This window comes from Oncorhynchus nerka, linkage group LG6 (assembly GCF_034236695.1).
Source record: "Oncorhynchus nerka isolate Pitt River linkage group LG6, Oner_Uvic_2.0, whole genome shotgun sequence".
In the NCBI taxonomy this organism is placed as follows: domain Eukaryota; kingdom Metazoa; phylum Chordata; class Actinopteri; order Salmoniformes; family Salmonidae; genus Oncorhynchus; species Oncorhynchus nerka.
The window spans coordinates 87,567,472-87,593,513 of NC_088401.1; the positions used below are offsets into that span (position 1 = coordinate 87,567,472).

At 50.3% G+C, this 26,042-nt stretch overlaps 1 protein-coding gene across 1 annotated transcript in view; it reads right to left on the reverse strand.

The window, feature by feature from the left end:
• The window catches only part of LOC115122782 (catenin alpha-1-like), a 271,073-nt gene that overhangs the window by 43,019 nt on the left and 202,012 nt on the right, over positions 1–26,042 (reverse strand). The window contains 1 exon segment of the mRNA XM_065019987.1: positions 25,414–25,519. Coding sequence (XP_064876059.1) covers positions 25,414–25,519 — 106 coding nt within the window.

A 26,042-nucleotide genomic window follows, 5' to 3' on the forward strand; every position in this document is an offset into this window, starting at 1 on the left:
ATAGAGATACAGAACGGTGTCTCACCATACTGTTAATATAGAGATACAGAACAGTGTCTCACCCTACTGTTAATATAGAGATACAGAACGGTGTCTCACCCTACTGTTAATATAGAGATACAGAACAGTGTCTCACCCTACTGTTAATATAGAGATACAGAACAGTGTCTCACCCTACTGTTACTATAGAGATACAGAACGGTGTCTCACCATACAGTTAATATAGAGATACAGAACGGTGTCTCACCATACTGTTACTATAGAGATACAGAACAGTGTCTCACCATACTGTTACTATAGAGATACAGAATGCATCTTAACACAGCGCCATCCAACCCAGAAGCCAGCCGCACCAATGTGTCGGAGGAAACACGGGCCCATGGGCCCACCCTTACTGCTGCTACTCGTTGTTTATTATCTATGCATAGTCACTTCACCCTTAACTACATTTACATAATACCTCAATTACCCCCGAGAAATGGTATTTCCCACCCCTGCTCCACAGTGTAAGCCAGGCTTGTTTGATTTGGAGTTTTAAGACCCCTTGAAGTATAAATATATTAAAAAATGAATTTGGCCTTCGTCCACCTCGTAAAATGAAAGCACGTTTGTTCTGAAGTCTCAGAGATGTAAAAAAATATATATATATATTTCTTACATGACTTTAACCCCTTATTACTGTCCTCATACTTCCATTCCTTTTTTAAACTGGTAGCGGGGACCTTTAGATGAGTCTGATGAGGCCTGTGGGCATCCTAGAGGACAACATGTAGGTGTTGATGAGAGTCATCCTTCCATAGAGAGGTCATATTAGTTTTATAGGCCAAACCGCTGCAGACAATTTAGTGAGGAGACCGATGTTCGGGATGTCTTCTGGTCTGACAAAACACCCCTCTAGTTTCGCCACCTTTCACCGCGGAAGTTCCACATCGGGGGATTAAGACCATTCCAATGCAAAAGAAACAGACCTCCGGCTGAAACTGATGGGTTTTATAGGGATTTTTTGCATCATGTTAATTAGATTTCCACGGGGCCGCAGAAACACTCTAGGGTGCTACTGTTACTGTACACGGGCCCATGTTCCTACTGTACACGGGCCCATGTTCCTACTGTACACGGGCCCATGTTCCTACTGTACACGGGCCCATGTTCCTACTGTACACGGGCCCATGTTCCTACTGTACACGGGCCCATGTTCCTACTGTACACAGGCCCATGTTCCTACTGTACACGGGCCCATGTTCCTACTGTACACGGGCCCATGTTCCTACTGTACACGGGCCCATGTTCCTACTGTACACGGGCCCATGTTCCTACTGTACACGGGCCCATGTTCCTACTGTTACTGTACACGGGCCCATGGTCCTACTGTTACTGTATACGGGCCCATGTTCCTACTGTTACTGTATACGGGCCCATGTTCCTACTGTATACGGGCCCATGTTCCTACTGTATACGGACCCATGCTCCTACTGTATACGGGCCCATGTTCCCACTGTTACTGTATACGGGCCCATGTTCCCACTGTTACTGTATACGGGCCCATGTTCCCACTGTTACTGTATACGGGCCCATGTTCCCACTGTTACTGTATACGGGTATACGGGCCCATGTTCCCACTGTTACTGTATACGGGCCCATGTTCCCACTGTTACTGTATACGGGCCCATGTTCCTACTGTTACTGTATACGGGCCCATGTTCCTACTGTTACTGTATACGGGCCCATGTTCCTACTGTTACTGTATACGGGCCCATGTTCCTACTGTTACTGTATACGGGCCCATGTTCCTACTGTATACGGGCCCATGTTCCTACTGTTACTGTATACGGGCCCATGTCCTACTGTTACTGTATACGGGCCCATGTACCTACCGTTACTGTATACGGGCCCATGTTCCTACTGTTACTGTATACGGGCCCATGTTCCTACTGTTACTGTATACGGGCCCATGTTCCTACTGTATACGGGCCCATGTTCCTACTGTATACGGGCCCATGTTCCTACTGTTACTGTATACGGCCCATGTTCCCACTGTTACTGTATACGGGCCCATGTTCCTACTGTTACTGTATACGGGCCCATGTTCCCACTGTTACTGTATACGGGTATACGGGCCCATGTTCCAACTGTTACTGTATACGGGCCCATGTTCCCACTGTTACTGTATACGGGCCCATGTTCCTACTGTTACTGTATACGGGCCCATGTTCCCACTGTTACTGTATACGGGTATACGGGCCCATGTTCCCACTGTTACTGTATACGGGCCCATGTTCCTACTGTTACTGTATACGGGCACATGTTCCTACTGTTACTGTATACGGGCCCATGTTCCTACTGTTACTGTATACGGGCCCATGTTCCCACTGTTACTGTATACGGGCCCATGTTCCTACTGTTACTGTATACGGGCCCATGTTCCAACTGTTACTGTATACGGGCCCATGTTCCCACTGTTACTGTATACGGGCCCATGTTCCTACTGTTACTGTATACGGGCCCATGTTCCCACTGTTACTGTATACGGGTATACGGGCCCATGTTCCCACTGTTACTGTATACGGGCCCATGTTCCTACTGTTACTGTATACGGGCCCATGTTCCCACTGTTACTGTATACGGGCCCATGTTCCTACTGTTACTGTATACGGGCCCATGTTCCTACTGTTACTGTATACGGGCACATGTTCCTACTGTTACTGTATACGGGCCCATGTACCTACTGTTACTGTATACGGGCCCATGTTCCTACTGTTACTGTATACGGGCCCATGTTCCTACTGTTACTGTATACGGGCCCATGTTCCTACTGTTACTGTATACGGGCCCATGTTCCTACTGTATACGGGCCCATGTTCCTACTGTTACTGTATACGGGCCCATGTTCCTACTGTTACTGTATACGGGCCCATGTACCTACCGTTACTGTATACGGGCCCATGTTCCTACTGTATACGGGCCCATGTACCTACTGTTACTGTATATGGGCCCATGTCCCTACTGTTACTGTAAATGACCCATACCATTACTCTAGATACTGTAAACAACTGTTAATAGTCATTCTACTGTAAATGTTCCATACCGTTACTCTAGATACAGTAAACTACTGTTAATAGTTATGTTAATGTGTACACAGCTAGGTCCGTCCAACCTGACTGTAGTGTGTTATCTCCAGTCTCTCCCTCATCAAGACGGCAGTCTAAATATAGTACCAACGTGTAAATAAATTAGCACCCTTCTCCACCTGGTAATTACCCAGCTAATTAAACACCTGCATTCTTCATGGGCTCAGATCTCAGAAGATACAAGCTTTCCTCATTACTCCCCTTTCCCTCCATCTAACTACTCCCAACCCACTGCCCTCCATCTCATCTCTCCCTCCATCTAACTACTCCCAACCCACTGCCCTCCATCTAACTACTCCCAACCCACTGCCCTCCATCTAACTACTCCCAACCCACTGCCCTCCATCTAACTACTCCCAACCCACTGCCCTCCATCTCATCTCTCCCCCACTGCCATCTAACTACTCCCAACCCACTGCCCTCCATCTAACTAACTCCCAACCCACTGCCCTCCATCTAACTCCTCCCAACCCACTGCCCTCCATCTAACTCCTCCCTCCACTCCCAACCCACTGCCCTCCATCTAACTCCTCCCACCCCACTGCCCTCCATCTAACTATCCCAACCCTCCCTCCATCTAACCCAACTGCCCTCCATCTAACTACTCCCAACCCACTGCCCTCCATCTAACTACTCCCAACCCACTGCCCTCCATCTAACTACTCCCAACCCACTGCCCTCCATCTAACTACTCCCAACCCCACTGCCCTCCATCTATCTCCTCCCTCCATCTAACTACTCCCAACCCACTGCCCTCCATCTAACTACTCCCAACCCACTGCCCTCCATCTAACTACTCCCTAACCCACTGCCCTCCATCTCATCTCTCCCTCCATCTAACTACTCCCAACCCACTGCCCTCCATCTCATCTCTCCCTCCTAACTACTCCCAACCCACTGCCCTCCATCTAACCTCCCAACCCACTGCCCTCCATCTAACTACTCCTAACCCACTGCCCTCCATCTCATCTAAACTACTCCCAACCCACTGCCCTCCATCTAACTACTCCCAACCCTCCCTCCATCTAACTACTCCCAACCCACTGCCCTCCATCTAACTACTCCCAACCCACTGCCCTCCATCTAACTACTCCCAACCCACTGCCCTCCATCTAACTACTCCCAACCCACTGCCCTCCATCTAACTACTCCCAACCCACTGCCCTCCATCTAACTCCCAACTGCCCTCCAACCCCAACCCACTGCCCTCCATCTAACTACTCCCAACCCACTGCCCTCCATCTAACTACTCCCAACCCACTGCCCTCCATCTAACTACTCCCAACCCACTGCCCTCCACTGCCCTCCATCTAACTACTCCCAACCCACTGCCCTCCATCTCATCTCTCCCTCCATCTAACTACTCCCAACCCACTGCCCTCCATCTAACTACTTCCCAACCCACTGCCCTCCATCTAACTACTCCCAACCCACTGCCCTCCATCTAACTACTCCCCAACCCACTGCCCTCCATCTAACTACTCCCCTGCCACTAACCCATCCATCTAACTACTCCCAACCCACTGCCCTCCATCTAACTACTCCCAACCCACTGCCCTCCATCTAACTACTCCCAACCCACTGCCCTCCATCTCATCTCTCCTCCCATCTAACTACTCCCAACCCACTGCCCTCCATCTAACTACTCCCAACTACCATCCTAACCCACTGCCCTCCATCTAACTACTCCCAACCCACTGCCCTCCATCTAACTAACCCACTCCATCTAACTACTCCCACCCACTGCCCTCCATCTCCCAACTCACTGCCCTCCATCTAACTACTCCCAACCCACTGCCCTCCATCTATCTCTCCCTCCATCTAACTACTCCCAACCCACTGCCCTCCATCTCATCTCTAACCCACTGCCCTCCATCTAACTACCTGCCCTCCAACCCAACTGCCCTCCATCTAACTACTCCCAACCCACTGCCCTCCATCTAACTACTCCCAACCCACTGCCCTCCATCTAACTACTCCCAACCCACTGCCCTCCATCTAACTACTCCCAACCCACTGCCCTCCATCTAACTACTCCCAACCCACTGCCCTCCATCTAACTACTCCCAACCCACTGCCCTCCATCTCATCTCTGCCCTCCATCTAACTACTCCCAACCCACTGCCCTCCATCTAACTACTCCCAACCCACTGCCCTCCATCTAACTACTCCCAACCCACTGCCCTCCATCTCATCTCTCCCTCCATCTAACCTCCCAACCCACTGCCCTCTAACTCTATCTAACTACTCCCAACCCACTGCCCTCCATCTAACTACTCCCCAACCCACTGCCCTCCATCTAACTACTCCCAACCCACTGCCCTCCATCTAACTACTCCCAACCCACTGCCCTCCATCTAACTACTCCCAACCCACTGCCCTCCATTTAACTACTCCCAACCCACTCCATCTAACTATCCTAACCCACTGCCCTCCATCTAACATCCCAACCCACTGCCCTCCATCTAACTACTCATCTAACAACCCACTGCCCTCCATCTAACTACTCCCAACCCACTGCCCTCCATCTAACTACTCCTAACCCACTGCCCTCCATCTAACTACTCCCAACCCACTGCCCTAACTCCATCTAACTACTCCCAACCCACTGCCCTCCATCTAACTACTCCCAACCCACTGCCCTCCATCTCATCTCTAACCCTCCATCTAACTACTCCCCCAATCTAACCACTGCCCTCCATCTCCCATCTAACTACTCCCAACCCACTGCCCTCCATCTAACTACTCCCAACCCACTGCCCTCCATCTAACTACTCCCAACCCACTGCCCTCCATCTAACTACTCCCAACCCACTGCCCTCCATCTCATCTCTCCACTCCCTCCATCTAACTACTCCCAACCCACTGCCCTCCATCTAACTACTCCTAACCCATCTAACTACTCCTAACCCACTGCCCTCCATCTAACTACTCCCAACCCACTGCCCTCCATCTAACTACCCAACCCACTGCCCTCCATCCTCCCCCATCTAACTACTCCCAACCCACTGCCCTCCATCTAACTATCCCAACCCACTGCCCTCCATCTAACTACTCCCAACCCACCCTCCATCCTCCCCAACCCACTCCATCTCATCTCTCCATAACTACTCCCAACCCACTGCCCATCCATCTCATCTCTCCCTCCATCTAACTACTCCCAACCCACTGCCCTCCATCTAACTACTCCCAACCCACTGCCCTCCATCTAACTACTCCAACCAATACTCCCAACCCACTGCCCTCCATCTAACTACTTCCCAACCCACTGCCCTCCATCTAACTACTCCCAACCCACTGCCTAACTCCCATGCCTCCATAACTACTCCCAACCCACTGCCCTCCATTTAACTATCTAACTACCCAACCCACTGCCCTCCATCTAACTACTCCCAACCCACTGCCCTCCATCTAACTACTCCCAACCCACTGCCCTCCATCTAACTACTCCTAACCCACTGCCCTCCATCTAACTACTCCCAACCCACTGCCCTCCATCTAACTACTCCCAACCCACTGCCCTCCATCTAACTACCCCATCCATAACTACTCCCAACCCACTGCCCTCCATCTAACTACTCCCAACCCACTGCCTCCATCCATCTAACTACTCCCCAACCCACTGCCCTCCATCTAACTACTCCCTCCAACCCCCACTGCCCTCCATCTAACTACTCCCAACCCTGCCCTCCATCTCCCTCCATCTAACTACTCCCAACCCACTGCCCTCCATCTAACAACCCACTGCCCTCCATCCAACTACCCCAACCCACTGCCCTCCATCTCATCTCCCCAACTAACTACAAGCCACTGCCCATCTCCATCCCTCCATCTAACTACTCCCAACCCACTGCCCTCCATCTAACTACTCCCAACCCACTGCCTCCATCTCATCTCCCTCCCTCCATCTAACTACTCCCAACCCACTGCCCTCCATCTAACTACTCCCCAACCCCCAACCCACTGCCCTCCATCTAACTACTCCCAACCCACTGCCCTCCATCTAACTACTCCCAACCCACTGCCCTCCATCTAACTACTCCCAACTACCACTGCCCTCCATCTAACTACTCCCAACCCACTGCCCTCCATCTAACTACTCCCAACCCACTGCCCTCCATCTAACTACTCTAACCCACTGCCCTCCATCTAACTACTCCCAACCCACTGCCCTCCATCTAACTACTCCTAACCCACTGCCCTCCATCTAACTACTCCCAACCCACTGCCCTCCATCTAACTACTCCCAACCCACTGCCCTCCATCTAACTACTGCCTCCATCTACTCCCAACCCACTGCCCTCCATCTAACTACTCCCAACCCACTGCCCTCCATCTAACTACTCCCAACCCACTGCCCTCCATCTCATCTCTCCCTCCATCTAACTACTCCCAACCCACTGCCCTCCATCTAACTACTCCCAACCCACTGCCCTCCATCTAACTACTCCCAACCCACTGCCCTCCATCTAACTACTCCCAACCCACTGCCCTCCATCTAACTACTCCCAACCCACTGCCCTCCATCTAACTACTCCCAACCCACTGCCCTCCATCTAACTACATCCCAACCCACTGCCTCCATCCATCTAACTCCATCTAACTACTCCCAACCCACTGCCCTCCATCTAACTACTCCCAACCCACTGCCCTCCATCTAACTACCTCTCCCTCCATCTAACTACTCCTAACCCACTGCCCTCCATCTAACTACTCCCCAACCCACTGCCCTCCATCTAACTACTCCCAACCCACTGCCCTCCATCTCATCTCTGCCCTCCATCTAACTACTCCCAACCCACTGCCCTCCATCTCATCATCTCCCTGCCCTCCATCTAACTACTCCCAACCCACTGCCCTCCATCCATGCCCTCCATCTCTCCCAACCCACTGCCCTCCATCTCAACTACTCCCAACCCACTGCCCTCCATCTAATCTCTCAACCCCTCCATCTAACTACTCCCTAACCCACTGCCCTCCATCTAACTACTCCCAACCCACTGCCCTCCATCTAACTACTCCTCAACCCAACTGCCCTCCATCTAACTACTCCCAACCCACTGCCCTCCATCTAACTAACCTCCACTCCCTCCATCTAACTACTCCCAACCCACTGCCCTCCATCTAACTACTCCCAACCCACTGCCCTCCATCTAACTACTCCCCAACCCCTGCCCTCCATCTAACTACTCCCAACCCACTGCATCTCTCCTCCATCTAACTACTCCCAACCCACTGCCCTCCATCTAACTACTCCTAACCCACTGCCCTCCATCTAACTACTCCTAACCCACTGCCCTCCATCTAAACCCACTGCCTCCATCTAACTACCAACCCACTGCCCTCCATCTAACTAACTCCCAACCCACTGCCCTCCATCTAACTACTCCCAACCCACTGCCCTCCATCTAACTACTCCCAACCCACTGCCCTCCATCTAACTACTCCCAACCCACTGCCCTCCATCTAACTACTCCCAACCCACTGCCCTCCATCTAACTACTCCCAACCCACTGCCCTCCATCTAACTACTCCCAACCCACTGCCCTCCATCTAACTACTCCTAACCCACTGCCCTCCATCTAACTACTCCCAACCCATCTAACTACTCCCAACCCACTGCCCATCTCATCTAACTAACTCCCAACCCACTGCCCTCCATCTAATCTCTCCCTCCATCTAACTCCTCCCAACCCACTGCCCTCCATCTAACTACTCCCAACCCACTGCCCTCCATCTAACTACTCCCAACCCCAACCCACTGCCCTCCATCTAACTACTCCCAACCCACTGCCCTCCATCTAACTACTCCCAACCCACTGCCCTCCATCCTAACCCACTGCCTCCATCTAACTACCCCCAACCCACTGCCCTCCATCTCATCTCCCACTGCCCTCCATCTAACTACTCCCAACCCACTGCCCTCCATCTAACAACTCTAACCCACTGCCCTCCATCTAACCTCCCAACCCACTGCCCTCCATCTAACTACCATCTAACTACCCAAACCCCCTCCACTGCCTCTCCATCTAACTACTCCCAACCCACTGCCCTCCATCTAACTACTCCCCAACCCACTGCCCTCCATCTAACTACTCCCAACCCACTGCCCTCCATCTAACTACTCCCAACCCACTGCCCTCCATCTAACTACTCCCAACCCACTGCCCTCCATCTAACTACTCCCAACCCACTGCCCTCCATCTAACTACTCCCAACCCACTGCCCTCCATCTAACTACTCCTAACCCACTGCCCTCCATCTAACTACTCCCAACCCACTGCCCTCCATCTAACTACTCCCAACCCACTGCCCTCCATCTAACTACTCCCAACCCACTGCCCTCCATCTAACTACTCCCAACCCACTGCCCTCCATCTCATCTCTCCCTCCATCTAACTACTCCCAACCCACTGCCCTCCATCTCATCTCTCCCTCCATCTAACTACTCCCAACCCACTGCCCTCCATCTAACTACTCCCAACCCACTGCCCTCCATCTATCTAACCCACTGCCCTCCATCTAACTCCCCAACCCACTGCCCTCCATCTAACTACTCCTAACCCACTGCCCTCCATCTAACTACTCCCAACCCACTGCCCTCCATCTAACTACTCCCAACCCACTGCCCTCCATCTAACTACTCCCAACCCACTGCCCTCCATCTAACTACTCCCAACCCACTGCCCTCCATCTAACTACTCCCAACCCACTGCCCTCCATCTAATCTCCCAACCCACTGCCCTCCATCTAACTACTCCCAACCCACTGCCCTCCATCTAACTACTCCCAACCCACTGCCCTCCATCTAACTACTCCCAACCCACTGCCCTCCATCTAACTACTCCCAACCCACTGCCCTCCATCTAACTACTCCCAACCCACTGCCCTCCATCTAACTACCCCAACCCACTGCCCTCCATCTCATCTCATCTCCCTCCCTCCATCTAACTACTCCCAACCCACTGCCCTCCATCTAACTACTCCCAACCCACTGCCCTCCATCTAACTACTCCCAACCCACTGCCCTCCATCTAACATCCTCCCACTGCCCTCCATCTAACTACTCCTAACCCACTGCCCTCCATCTAACTACTCCCAACCCACTGCCCTCCATCTCATCTCTCCCTCCATCTAACTACTCCCAACCCACTGCCCTCCATCTAACTACTCCCAACCCACTGCCCTCCATCTAACTACTCCCAACCCACTGCCCTCCATCTAACTACTCCTAACCCACTGCCCTCCATCTAACTACTCCCAACCCACTGCCCTCCATCTCATCTCTCCCTCCATCTAACTACTCCCAACCCACTGCCCTCCATCTAACTACTCCCAACCCACTGCCCTCCATCTAACTACTCCCAACCCATCCATCTAACTACTCCCAACCCACTGCCCTCCATCTAACTACTCCCAACCCACTGCCCTCCATCTAACTACTCCCAACCCACTGCCCTCCATCTAACTACTCCCAACCCACTGCCCTCCATCTAACTACTCCCAACCCACTGCCCTCCATTTAACTACTCCCAACCCACTGCCCTCCATCTAACTACTCCTAACCCACTGCCCTCCATCTAACTACTCCTAACCCACTGCCCTCCATCTAACTACTCCTAACCCACTGCCCTCCATTTAACTACTCCCAACCCACTGCCCTCCATCTAACTACTCCCAACCCACTGCCCTCCATCTAACTACTCCCAACCCACTGCCCTCCATCTAACTACTCCCAACCCACTGCCCTCCATCTAACTACTCCCAACCCACTGCCCTCCATTTAACTACTCCCAACCCACTGCCCTCCATCTCATCTCTCCCTCCATCTAACTACTCCCAACCCACTGCCCTCCATCTAACTACTCCCAACCCACTGCCCTCCATCTAACTACTCCTAACCCACTGCCCTCCATCTAACTACTCCTAACCCACTGCCCTCCATCTAACTACTCCTAACCCACTGCCCTCCATCTAACTACTCCCAACCCACTGCCCTCCATCTCATCTCTCCCCCCATCTAACTACTCCCAAGCCACTGCCCTCCATCTCATCTCATCTCTCCCTCCATCTAACTACTCCTAACCCACTGCCCTCCATCTAACTACTCCCAACCACTGCCCTCCATCATCTCCCAACCCACTGCCCTCCATCTCATCTCTCCCTCCATCTAACTACTCCTAACCCACTGCCCTCCATCTAACTACTCCCAACCCACTGCCCTCCATCTAACTACTCTCCCACTGCCATCTAACTACTCTAACCCACTGCCCTCCATCTAACTACTCCTAACCCACTGCCCTCCATCTAACTACTCCCAACCCACTGCCCTCCATCTCATCTCTCCCCCATCTAACTACTCCCAACCCACTGCCCTCCATCTAACTACTCCCAACCCACTGCCCTCCATCTCATCTCTCCCAACCCACTGCCCTCCATCTAACTACTCCCAACCCACTGCCCTCCATCTAACTACTCCCAACCCAACCCACTGCCCTCCATCTAACTACTCCCAACCCACTGCCCTCCATCTAACTACTCCCAACCCAACCCACTGCCCTCCATCTAACTCTCCCAACCCACTGCCCTCCATCTAACTACTCCCAACCCACTGCCCTCCATCTAACTACCCTCCCAACCCACTGCCCTCCATCTAACTACTCCCAACCCACTGCCCTCCATCTAACTACTCCTAACCCACTGCCCTCCATCTAACTACTCCCAACCCACTGCCCTCCATTTAACTACTCCCAACCCACTGCCCTCCATCTAACTACTCCCAACCCACTGCCCTCCATCTAACTAACCCACCCTCCATCTAACTACCCCAACCCACTGCCCTCCATCTAACTACTCCCAACCCACTGCCCTCCATTTCCCAACCCACTGCCCTCCATCTCTCTAACTAACTACTCCCAACCCACTGCCCTCCATCTAACTACTCCCAACCCACTGCCCTCCATCTAACTACTCCCAACCCACTGCCCTCCATTTCACTCCCAACCCACTGCCCTCTCCCAACCCACTGCCCTCCATCTCATCTCTCCCTCCATCTAACTACTCCCAACCCACTGCCCTCCATCTAACTACTCCCAACCCACTGCCCTCCATCTAACTACTCCAACCCATCTAACTACTGCCCTCCATCTAACTACTCCCAACCCACTGCCCTCCATCTAACTACTCCCAACCCACTGCCCTCCATCTCAACCTCTCCATCTCATCCTCCCCCATCTAACTACTCCCAACCACTGCCCTCCATCTCATCTCATCTCTCCCTCCATCTAACTACTCCTAACCCACTGCCCTCCATCTCATCTCTCCCTCCATCTAACTACTCCCAACCCACTGCCCTCCATCTCATCTCTCCCCCATCTAACTACTCCCAAGCCACTGCCCTCCATCTCATCTCATCTCTCTGCCTCCATCTAACTACTCCCAACCCACTGCCCTCCATCTCATCTCTCCCTCCATCTAACTGCCTCTCATCTAACTACCACTGCCCTCCATCTCATCTCTCCCCCCCATCTAACTAAGCTCCCAACCCACTGCCCTCCATCTAACATCCTCCCACTGCTCTCCTCCATCTAACTACTCCCAACCCACTGCCTTGCATCTCATCTCTCCCCCATCTAACTACTCCCAACCCACTGCCCTCCATCTCATCTCTCCCCCCATCTAACTACTCCCAACCCACTGCCCTCCATCTAACTACTCCCGACCCACTGCCCTCCATCTCATCTCTCCCTCCATCTAACTACTCCCAACCCACTGCCCTCCATCCAACTACTCCCAACCCACTGCCCTCCATCTAACTACTCCCAACCCACTGCCCTCCATCTAACTACTCCCAACCCACTGCCCTCCATCTCATCTCTCCCCCCATCTAACTACTCCCAACCCACTGCCCTCCATCTCATCTCTCCCTCCATCTAACTACTCCCAACCCACTGCTCTCCATCTAACTACTCCCAACCCACCACCCACCATCTAACTACTCCCAACCCACTGCCCTCCATCTCATCTCTCTCCAATCCCCACTTTCCACCCACAACCCTGTATCCCTATAAGCGGTCCTGGACAATAGGTTATAGGTGAGTGGTATACCCTTTTCACATTATCATGCAGTTAAGGCTACGCGGCCGCCCGGTTGGACAAGGCTCAGCCTTCACCCGGGTTGGACAAGGCTCAGCCTTCACCCGGTCGGACAAGGCTCAGCCTTCACCCGGTCGGACAAGGCTCAGCCTTCACCCGGTCGGACAAGGCTCAGCCTTCACCCGGTCGGACAAGGCTCAGCCTTCACCCGGTCGGACAAGGCTCAGCCTTCACCCGGTCGGACAAGGCTCAGCCTTCACCCGGTCGGACAAGGCTCAGCCTTCACCCGGTCGGACAAGGCTCAGCCTTCACCCGTCGGACAAGGCTCAGCCTTCACCCGGTCGGACAAGGCTCAGCTCTTCACCCGGTCGGACAAGGCTCAGCCTTCACCCGGTCGGACAAGGCTCAGCCTTCACCCGGTCGGACAAGGCTCAGCCTTCACCCGGTCGGACAAGGCTCAGCCTTCCCCGGCCGGACAAGGCTCAGCCTTCCCGGGTCGGACAAGGCTCAGCCTTCCCCCGGTCGGACAAGGCTCAGCCTTCCCCCGGTCGGACAAGGCTCAGCCTTCCCCCGGTCGGACAAGGCTCAGCCTTCCCCCGGTCGGACAAGGCTCAGCGTTCGCCCGGTCGGACACGGCTGAGCGTTCGCCCGGTCGGATAAGGCTGAGCGTTCGCCCGATTGGATAAGGCTGAGCGTTCGCCCGGTTGGATAAGGCTGAGCGTTCGCCCGGTTGGATAAGGCTGAGCGTTCGCCCGGTTGGTTAAGGCTGAGCGTTCGCCCGGTTGGTTAAGGCTGAGCGTTCGCCCGGTTGGTTAAGGCTGAGCGTTCACCTGGTTGGATAAGGCTGAGCGTTCACCCGGTTGGATAAGGCTGAGCGTTCACCTGGTATGGTGCCCATCTGCTGTCTTTGAAGGATACAATTGTATTCATTAAAATTAATAAGCAACGTCAGGGCAAAGGCTATCAAATCCATGCCTCCCCCCCCCCCTCCACCTTCCTCCTCTCTGTTCTGGATCAGACCATCGGCTGGTAGCAGGCGTGCTGTATTACTTGGTGATAGACATGGCAGGCATCTCCTCCTAGAGCGTTACATGGGAGATCTAAGAGCTGCTTAAATAAAATATCAAACAGCAGTAGTGTCTAACACAGGAGGTGGGCTGCTCATTATAACATTATGAGGAGAGACCATCACAGGGAATAGGGCTCTGGTCTAAAGTAGTGGGCTGCTCATTATAACATTATGGGAATAGGGCTCTGGTCTAAAGTAGTGCACTATATAACATTGGGAATAGGGAATAGGGCTCTGGTCTAAAGTAGTGCCTCATTATAACATTATGGGAATAGGGCTCTGGTCTAAAGTAGTGCACTATCTAGGGAATAGGGCTCTGGTCTAAAGTAGTGCCCTATATAGGGAATAGGGCTCTGGTCTAAAGTAGTGCCCTATATAGGGAATAGGGCTCTGGTCTAAAGTAGTGCCCTATATAGGGAATAGGGCTCTGGTCTAAAGTAGTGCACTATCTAGGGAATAGGGCTCTGGTCTAAAGTAGTGCCCTATATAGGGAATAGGGCTCTGGTCAAAGTAGTGCCCTATATAGGGAATAGGGCTCTGGTCAACAGTCGTGCCCTATATATAGGGAATAGGGCTCTGGTCAACAGTCGTGCCCTATATAGGAATAGGGCTCTGGTCAACAGTCGTGCCCTATATAGGGAATAGGGCTCTGGTCAACAGTCGTGCCCTATATATAGGGAATAGGGCTCTGGTCAACAGTCGTGCCCTATATATAGGGAATAGGGCTCTGGTCAACAGTCGTGCCTATATAGGGAATAGGGCTCTGGTCAAAGTAAGTCGTGCCCTATATAGGGAATAGGGCTCTGGTCAACAGTAGTGCCCTATATAGGGAATAGGGCTCTGGTCAACAGTCGTGCCTATATAGGGAATAGGGCTCTGGTCAACAGTCGTGCCCTATATAGGGAATAGGGCTCTGGTCAACAGTCGTGCCCTATATAGGGAATAGGGCTCTGGTCAACAGTCGTGCCCTATATATATAGGAATAGGGCTCTGGTCAACAGTCGTGCCCTATATATAGGGAATAGGGCTCTGGTCAACAGTCGTGCCCTATATATAGGGAATAGGGCTCTGGTCAACAGTCGTGCCCTATATAGGGAATAGGGCTCTGGTCAACAGTCGTGCCCTATATATAGGGAATAGGGCTCTGGTCAACAGTCGTGCCCTATATAGGGAATAGGGCTCTGGTCAACAGTCGTGCCCTATATAGGGAATAGGGCTCTGGTCAAAGTAGTGCCCTATATAGGGAATAGGGCTCTGGTCAAAGTAGTGCCCTATATATAGGGAATAGGGCTCTGGTCAACAGTCGTGCCCTATATAGGAATAGGGCTCTGGTCAACAGTCGTGCCCTATATAGGGAATAGGGCTCTGGTCAACAGTCGTGCCCTATATAGGGAATAGGGCTCTGGTCAACAGTCGTGCCCTATATATAGGAATAGGGCTCTGGTCAACAGTCGTGCCCTATATAGGGAATAGGGCTCGGATCAACAGTCGTGCCCTATATAGGGAATAGGGCTCGGATCAACAGTCGTGCCCTATATATAGGGAATAGGGCTCTGGTCAACAGTCGTGCCCTATATATAGGGAATAGGGCTCTGGTCAACAGTCGTGCCCTATATAGGGAATAGGGCTCTGGTCAACAGTCGTGCCCTATATAGGGAATAGGGCTCTGGTCAACAGTCGTGCCCTATATAGGGAATAGGGCTCTGGTCAACAGTCGTGCCCTATATAGGGAATAGGGCTCTGGTCAACAGTCGTGCCCTATATAGGGAATAGGGCTCTGGTCTAAAGTAGTGCCCTATATAGGGAATAGGGCTCTGGTCAGAAGTAGTGCCCTATATATAGGGAATAGGGCTCTGGTCAACAGTCGTGCCCTATATAGGGAATAGGGCTCTGGTCAACAGTTGTGCCCTATATAGGGAATAGGGCTCTGGTCAACAGTCGTGCCCTATATAGGGAATAGGGCTCTGGTCAACAGTTGTGCCCTATATATAGGGAATAGGGCTCTGGTCAACAGTCGTGCCCTATATAGGGAATAGGGCTCGGGTCAACAGCCGTGCCCTATATATAGGGAATAGGGCTCTGGTCAACAGTCGTGCCCTATATATAGGGAATAGGGCTCTGGTCAACAGTCTCTGTGCCCTATATAGGGAATAGGGCTCGGGTCAACAGTCGTGCCCTATATATAGGGAATAGGGCTCTGGTCAACAGTCGTGCCCTATATAGGGAATAGGGCTCTGGTCAACAGTCGTGCCCTATATAGGGAATAGGGCTCTGGTCAACAGTCGTGCCCTATATATAGGGAATAGGGCTCTGGTCAACAGTCGTGCCCTATATAGGGAATAGGGCTCTGGTCTAAAGTAGTGCCCTATATAGGGAATAGGGCTCTGGTCAGAAGTAGTGCCCTATATATAGGGAATAGGGCTCGGTCAACAGTTGTGCCCTATATAGGGAATAGGGCTCTGGTCAACAGTTGTGCCCTATATAGGGAATAGGGCTCTGGTCAACAGTCGTGCCCTATATAGGAATAGGGCTCTGGTCAACAGTTGTGCCCTATATAGGGAATAGGGCTCTGGTCAACAGTCGTGCCCTATATAGGGAATAGGGCTCTGGTCAACAGCCGTGCCCTATATATAGGGAATAGGGCTCTGGTCAACAGTCGTGCCCTATATAGGGAATAGGGCTCTGGTCAACAGTCGTGCCCTATATAGGGAATAGGGCTCTGGTCAACAGTCGTGCCCTATATATAGGGAATAGGGCTCTGGTCAACAGTCGTGCCCTATAGGGAATAGGGCTCTGGTCAACAGTCGTGCCCTATATAGGGAATAGGGCTCTGGTCAGAAGTAGTGCCCTATATATAGGGAATAGGGCTCTGGTCAACAGTCGTGCCCTATATATAGGGAATAGGGCTCTGGTCAACAGTCGTGCCCTATATAGGAATAGGGCTCTGGTCAACAGTCGTGCCCTATATAGGGAATAGGGCTCTGGTCAACAGTCGTGCCCTATATATAGGGAATAGGGCTCTGGTCAACAGTCGTGCCCTATATAGGGAATAGGGCTCTGGTCAACAGTTGTGCCCTATATAGGGAATAGGGCTCTGGTCAACAGTCGTGCCCTATATAGGGAATAGGGCTCTGGTCAACAGTCGTGCCCTATATAGGGAATAGGGCTCTGGTCAACAGTTGTGCCCTATATAGGGAATAGGGCTCTGGTCAACAGTCGTGCCCTATATAGGGAATAGGGCTCTGGTCAACAGTCGTGCCCTATATATAGGAATAGGGCTCTGGTCAACAGTCGTGCCCTATATAGGGAATAGGGCTCTGGTCAACAGTCGTGCCCTATATAGGGAATAGGGCTCTGGTCAACAGTCGTGCCCTATATATAGGGAATAGGGCTCTGGTCAACAGTCGTGCCCTATATAGGGAATAGGGCTCTGGTCTAAAGTAGTGCCCTATATAGGGAATAGGGCTCTGGTCAGAAGTAGTGCCCTATATATAGGGAATAGGGCTCGGGTCAACAGTCGTGCCCTATATATAGGGAATAGGGCTCTGGTCAACAGTTGTGCCCTATATAGGGAATAGGGCTCTGGTCAACAGTCGTGCCCTATATAGGGAATAGGGCTCTGGTCAACAGTCGTGCCCTATATAGGGAATAGGGCTCGGGTCAACAGTCGTGCCCTATATATAGGGAATAGGGCTCTGGTCAACAGTCGTGCCCTATATAGGGAATAGGGCTCTGGTCAACAGTCGTGCCCTATATAGGGAATAGGGCTCTGGTCAACAGTCGTGCCCTATATAGGGAATAGGGCTCTGGTCAACAGTCGTGCCCTATATATAGGGAATAGGGCTCTGGTCAACAGTCGTGCCCTATATAGGGAATAGGGCTCTGGTCAACAGTCGTGCCCTATATAGGGAATAGGGCTCTGGTCAACAGTCGTGCCCTATATATAGGGAATAGGGCTCTGGTCAACAGTCGTGCCCTATATAGGGAATAGGGCTCTGGTCTAAAGTAGTGCCCTATATAGGGAATAGGGCTCTGGTCAGAAGTAGTGCCCTATATATAGGAATAGGGCTCGGGTCAACAGTCGTGCCCTATATATAGGGAATAGGGCTCTGGTCAACAGTCGTGCCCTATATAGGAATAGGGCTCTGGTCAACAGTTGTGCCCTATATATAGGGAATAGGGCTCTGGTCAACAGTCGTGCCCTATATAGGGAATAGGGCTCGGGTCAACAGCCGTGCCCTATATATAGGGAATAGGGCTCTGGTCAACAGTCGTGCCCTATATATAGGGAATAGGGCTCTGGTCAACAGTCGTGCCCTATATAGGGAATAGGGCTCGGGTCAACAGTCGTGCCCTATATATAGGGAATAGGGCTCTGGTCAACAGTCGTGCCCTATATAGGGAATAGGGCTCTGGTCAACAGTCGTGCCCTATATAGGGAATAGGGCTCTGGTCAACAGTCGTGCCCTATATATAGGGAATAGGGCTCTGGTCAACAGTCGTGCCCTATATAGGGAATAGGGCTCTGGTCTAAAGTAGTGCCCTATATAGGGAATAGGGCTCTGGTCAGAAGTAGTGCCCTATATATAGGGAATAGGGCTCGGGTCAACAGTCGTGCCCTATATATAGGGAATAGGGCTCTGGTCAACAGTCGTGCCCTATATAGGGAATAGGGCTCTGGTCAACAGTCGTGCCCTATATAGGGAATAGGGCTCTGGTCAACAGTCGTGCCCTATATATAGGGAATAGGGCTCTGGTCAACAGTCGTGCCCTATATATAGGGAATAGGGCTCTGGTCAACAGTCGTGCCCTATATAGGGAATAGGGCTCTGGTCAACAGTCGTGCCCTATATAGGGAATAGGGCTCGGGTCAACAGTCGTGCCCTATATATAGGGAATAGGGCTCTGGTCAACAGTCGTGCCCTATATAGGGAATAGGGCTCGGGTCAACAGTCATGCCCTATATAGGGAATAGGGCTCTGGTCTAAAGTAGTGCCCTATATATAGGGAATAGGGCTCGGGTCAACAGTCGTGCCCTATATATAGGGAATAGGGCTCTGGTCAACAGTCGTGCCCTATATAGGGAATAGGGCTCTGGTCAACAGTCGTGCCCTATATAGGGAATAGGGCTCTGGTCAGAAATAGTGCCCTATATATAGGGAATAGGGCTCTGGTCTAAAGTAGTGCACTATATAGGGAATATACTACAGGCTAAAGCACTAATATAGCTGAGTTGACAGCAGATGTCTTCCATCCAGCCTCAGAGCCAATATGTGTGTGTGTGTGTGTGTGTGTGTGTGTGTGTGGATGTTCCTAAAAGCATCCCCGCACTCAGGAGGGGTGTGAAAAGCTTAACACACACAACTGATTACAAAAGAGGAAAGACAATGAGGCGAAAATAAAAAGTGGGAATAAGAGAAGCAACATGATAAAAATACAAAAAAAAGGTATGAGGGAGTTGGAGATGTTAAATATTTAACATGACCCCCCCCCCTAGCATAACAGGGTCAGAGAGCAGGAGAACTGGTGCCTATTGCTATACATAACGAGGCCTGTACCCTCTACAAATGCTAACATTAGTGACATAAATAACGAACAGCTGTTACATTTACATATCAACAGAGGAAGGATATCATTTAAAACTTTGTTTGGTTAACAAACAAAAACATAAGCACATGTTGGGTTGAATGCTACGAAGCTAGGCTACATATTCAACATTACAACAGAACAGTGTTAATGTCTGTGGTAAAAGAACACGAAAGACAATACTCTCGTTGTCCAGAAATATGACAACTGAATCTAAAGTGGGTCATGATAAACTGACATCTAAATCACATTATTTTTCCTCTACCAACTGTGTTTCCTGGGTACACACACACAACCAGCCCCGTTTTAAAAATATATATATTTTATTGCAGCTGCAGAGTTAAGACAACCCATCACTCGGATAGCGTTGCTTTAAATTCAACGCGCACGCACGCGCGCACACACACACACACACACACACACACACCATCAATTCCATTCAAAATTGCATCCAAAACAGATACATAATCCTGTTCAAGATCCATCTACACTATACATACAAAAGTATGTGGACACCCCTTCAAATCAGGGGATTCGGCTATTTCAGCCACACCCATTGCTGACAGGTGTAGAAGATCGAGCACAACACAGCCATGCAATCTCCATAGACAAACACTGACAGGTGTAGAAGATCGAGCACAACACAGCCATGCGATCTCCATAGACAAACACTGGCAGGTGTAGAAGATCGAGCACAACACAGCCATGCAATCTCCATAGACAAACACTGGCAGGTGTAGAAGATCAAGCACACAGCCATGCAGTCTCCATAGACAAACACTGGCAGGTGTAGAAGATCAAGCACACAGCCATGCAGTCTCCATATACAAACACTGGCAGTAGAATGGCCTTAATGCAGCTCTCAGTGACTTTCAACGTGGCACCGTCATACGATTGACATCTTTCCCGACAAAGTCAGTTCGTCAAATTTCTGCGCCGCTAGAGCTGCCCTGGTCAACTGTAAGTGCGTCTAGGAGGCAACAACGGCTCAGCCGCGAAGCGGTAGGCCACACTAGCTTACAAAGACGGGATCGCAGAGTTGTTCTCAGAGAGAAGATCATGTCCGTGGTGAACGTTCTGGATCTGAACCCTGCCTGCAGTTCTGTGTGGAGCTTCAACCGAACTCTATTCCGTGTAACTCTAGTTCACCGGTGATGCAGAGCCACAGTAGTTACAATCCATTATGTCCCCCTTTGCTTTTTGTACAGGGAGACCAATACTGGCAACCCTCATGTCCTGAGGGACTAAACCAGCTCTACAGCACATATACAGGAGCACGAAGAGATGTTGAAGAATAGCACACTTGACGACTTCAGCTGTGATCCCATCACAAGCCCAGTGCTTTCACCAGCTAGGCTGTTCTCCGATGCGGTCATATATGCCTCTGATGATGCCTGAATAAGCAGACGATAAGAGGTCATTGCAGAGCTGCAGTCAATAGCACAGTGTCTTGAGGTTTGCAGGAATTTCTTCCACGCTACTCTTGAGGGGGGATGTAGGATCTTGCTGTTTGGGGCTACATTTTGAAGTTGGTGAGGGCCTTTTACTTCCAGGAGGGGTTTCAGTTGAATTGGCTTCAAGCCAGTCGCTGGACTCTCAGCTTCTAGACAAAAGCTTTCAAGAAAAAAAAAAAGAAGAAGCTTTGGATGATGTCTCGTAGATCGTCCCATTTCTGCTGGGTAGAGGTGGGTTGGTCAAGGATTCCTCTAGAGCACAGGTGAATGCTGCAGTTTTTTGCTGGGTCAGCTGATTCGCTGCTGTCGATGCGTGGGGCTCTTTTTCGGTTCGACTCTGGGTATCTTGTGTGTCTGTAGAATCTACAGCACACGAGGGAGTCAGCGCAGTTGGGTATTCACAGCGCAGTACTGCAGGTTCAGGTTCCACAAGATCGGTACTGCAGGTTCGAAGGGTTCCACAAGATCGGTACTGCAGGATCGAAGGGTTCCACAAGATCGGTACTGCAGGTTCGAAGGGTTCCACAAGATCGGTACTGCAGGATCGAAGGGTTCCACAAGATCGGTACTGCAGGATCGAAGGGTTCCACAAGATCGGTACTGCAGGTTTCCACAAGATCGGTCTTTGAAGGGTTCCACTGATGGAATCGAAGGATCGGTACTGCAGGTTCGCTCATCTCCACTGTGGAAGGGGCTGGCGCTCATCTCCACTGTGGAAGGGGCTGGCGCTCATCTCCACTGTGGAAGGGGCTGGCGCTCATCTCCACTGTGGAAGGGGCTGGCGCTCATCTCCACTGTGGAAGGGGCTGGCGCTCATCTCCACGCCAATTGAGAAAGGGCTTTAAAAACAGATAACCGCTTAACCTCCCCATGTTGTATCTACACAGCACAACAACCAGGGGCAAGGTGTATGAAGGCCCTGTGTTGTTGCCGCCCCGGTCTCAGGGGCAAGGTGTATGGAGGCCCTGTGTTGCCCAGGCAACAGCCCCCCGTCTCCCTGGCCTAACCCAAACCGATTATTTATTCAGACCCATAAACATTCCAATGTTCGTGAAGAGAAGCAAAATGGCCATCTGCATCTTACTCCAGTCCACTATATTATTCATGCAAGTCAATACAATGAAGAAGAAAAGGACAACGGAACGCATTTCATTAAACTGTTGAGAGGAAGGAAGGAAGGAAGGAAGGAAGGAAGGAAGGAAGGAAGGAAGGAAGGAAGGAAGGAAGGAAGGAAGGAAGGAGAGAGAAAGAGGTGGTAATAGGAGCGTCACATCGTACAGCATTAGGGGGAAATATTATCAACAAGGTAATGCGCCATACTACTAATCATAAATAAATAAATAAAAGGTCAAATAGGCCCTATTATATTTCAACATTTAAATCAAATGTACTCGCCTATCAATTGTAACTTTGCAGGCCACATGTCCAGCATTGCGTGTCCTCTCCCAGCGTCATGGTTTGAACAGGGCGCCCTATTCCCAGTCCACATAATACCGTACAGCCCACACTCCAACAGATTACTGACGCTAAAAGTCATTTATTTACCCAGGAGAGCATACATTATGGCCCTTCGTGATTTTTGCTGATGTGCGTAATGTGTGGTAGCCTATAATCTGTCATCTGTAGCCTATAATCTGTCGTGTGGTAGCCTATAATCTGTCATCTGTAGCCTATAATCTATCATCTGTAGCCTATAATCTATCATCTGTAGCCTATAATCTGTCATCTGTAGCCTATAATCTATCATCTGTAGCCTATAATCTATCATCTGTAGCCTATAATCTATCATCTGTAGCCTATAATCTATCATCTGTAGCCTATAATCTATCATCTGTAGCCATCTGTAGCCTATAATCTATCATATGTAGCCTATAATCTATCATATGTAGCCTATAATCTATCATATGTAGCCTATAATCGATCATCTGTAGCCATCTGTAGCCTATAATCTATCATATGTAGCCTATAATCTATCATATGTAGCCTATAATCTATCATATGTAGCCTATAATCTATCATATGTAGCCTATAATCTATCATCTGTAGCCATCTGTAGCCTATAATCTATCATATGTAGCCTATAATCTATCATATGTAGCCTATAATCTATCATATGTAGCCTATAATCTATCATCTATAGCCTATAATCTATCATCTATAGCCTATAATCTATCATCTGTAGCCTATAATCTATCATCTGTAGCCTATAATCTATCATCTGTAGCCTATAATCTATAATCTATCATCTGTAGCCTATAATCTATCATATGTAGCCTATAATCTATCATCTGTAGCCTATAATCTATAATCTATCATCTGTAGCCTATAATCTATCATCTGTAGCCTATAATCTATCATCTGTAGCCTATAATCTATCATCTGTAGCCTATAATCTATCATATGTAGCCTATAATCTATCATCTGTAGCCTATAATCTATCATCTGTAGCCTATAATCTATCATATGTAGCCTATAATCATATCATAATCTATCTGTAGCCTATAATCTATCATCTGTAGCCTATAATCTATCATCTGTAGCCTATAATCTATCATATGTAGCCATATGTAGCCATATAATCTATCATCTGTAGCCTATAATCTATCATCTGTAGCCTATAATCTATCAACTGTAGCCTATAATCTATCATCTGTAGCCTATAATCTATCAACTGTAGCCTATAATTTATCATCTGTAGCCTATAATCTATCATATGTAGCCATCTGTAGCCTATAATCTATCATCTGTAGCCTATAATCTATCAACTGTAGCCTATAATCTATCATATTGGATAACGGGACAATCAATTCTGGCCTTCACATTTTTTTTTTTAATTGAGCACATACAATGTATTTAATGTAGGGCTCGTCAGGCTCAAGTAGCATCAGGTTTGAATGTTCATGCTAATCAAAGTTATAATCAAATCCAGACATTTAAATGATTTATAATGACACTTCCTGTTTTTGTGGGAAAAGTATCATATTCTCGGGAACATTTGTAAAATATGAATCCCTGACAGAGGTAGACATGAGTTTACACACGCACTCTACACACAGTCTACACACACAGTCTGGGATGGAGGGATAGATCGATGGCTATGTGTTTTCATGTCTGGGATGAGGGGACATGGGGATAGAGGAGAGGGGGATAGAGGAGAGGGTGATAGAGAGTAGGGGGATAGAGGAGAGGGTGATAGAGAGTAGGGGGATAGAGGAGAGGGGGATAGAGAGTAGGGGGATAGAGGAGAGGGGGATAGAGAGTAGGGGGATAGAGGAGAGGGGGATAGAGAGTAGGGGGATAGAGAGTAGGGGGATGGGGCAGAAAGCAAGACGGGGATTGAAAGAGAGATAGCGAGAGAAACAGACTAGAGGAGGGAGGAAGAGGGAGGAAGAGAGAGAGAGAGGGAGGGTGAGGAGGGAGGGAGAGAGAGGGAGGGAGAGAGAGGGAGGGAGAGAGAGGGGAGGGAGAGAGAGAGGGATGAAGAGGGGAGAGAGGGAGGAAGAGAAAGGGATGAAGAGGGAGAGAGGGAGGGAGGAAGGAAGAGGTAGGGATGAAGAGGGATGAAGAGAGAGGGATGAAGAGAGAGGGATGAAGAGGGAGAGATGAAGAAAGAGGGAGAGAGGAAGAGGGAGGGAGGAAGGAAGAGAGAGGGATGAAGAGGGAGAGAGGGTGGGAGGAAGAGAGGGATGAAGAGAGAGGGATGAAGAGGGAGAGATGAAGAGAGAGGGATGAAGAGGGAGGGATGGAGGAAGAGAGAGGGATGAAGAGGGAGGGATGGAGGAAGAGAGAGGGATGAAGAGGGAGAGAGGGAGGAAGAGAGAGGGATGAAGAGGGAGAGAGGGAGGAAGAGAGAGGGATGAAGAGGGAGAGAGGGAAGAGGGAGGGATGAAGGGGAGAGAGGAAGAGGGAGGTAGGAGAGAGGAAGGGGAGGTAGGAAGAGGGAGGGAGGAAGAGGGAGGGAGGAAGAGGGAGGGAGGAAGAGGGAGGGAGGAAGAGGGAGAGAGGAAGAGGGAGGGAGGAAGAGGTAGGAAAAGATAAAGGGAAAGTGCTAGATGGTGAGATATGAAACAGCGTAATCTACCTGGTCTGCAATGGTGCGGCCCAGTTTATCCATCCTGGATCCAGCCTCAGCAATCTTCTTCGCAGCACTGATGACATCAGAGGTATTCTTCAACGGACCTTTACCCCTGGGAACACAGGACACACACACATCAGTCTGCTGTTCACACACACACACACACACACATCAGTCTGCTGTTCACACACACACACATCAGTCTGCTGTTCACACACACCTCTTCAACAGACCTCTACCGCTGGGAAGACAAGATCCACATCAACCTACTGTTCATACACAGTACACACACCTTTCATACACTGACTACATCCATACACACCTCTTCAACAGACCTCTATCCCTGGGAACACATGATACACACACACACACACACAGTCCATCCACTCTCATCTAATATTCAGCAGCATCTCATCATGCAGTCTGTTTCTGAAGAATGTATATGTTCTCTCTCTCTGACAGATGGTATGGGGATGTGTGTTATGGTATACATATATCATATGGAAAACTTTGCCCTCTATCGTACACTACATTTGACCAGGACCCAAAAGTAGTGCACTAGGACATAGGGCACCACTCAGGATGCAGATTCCTCTAATGACTAGTGCCTGGATTTAAATTGATCCCAAACCTTT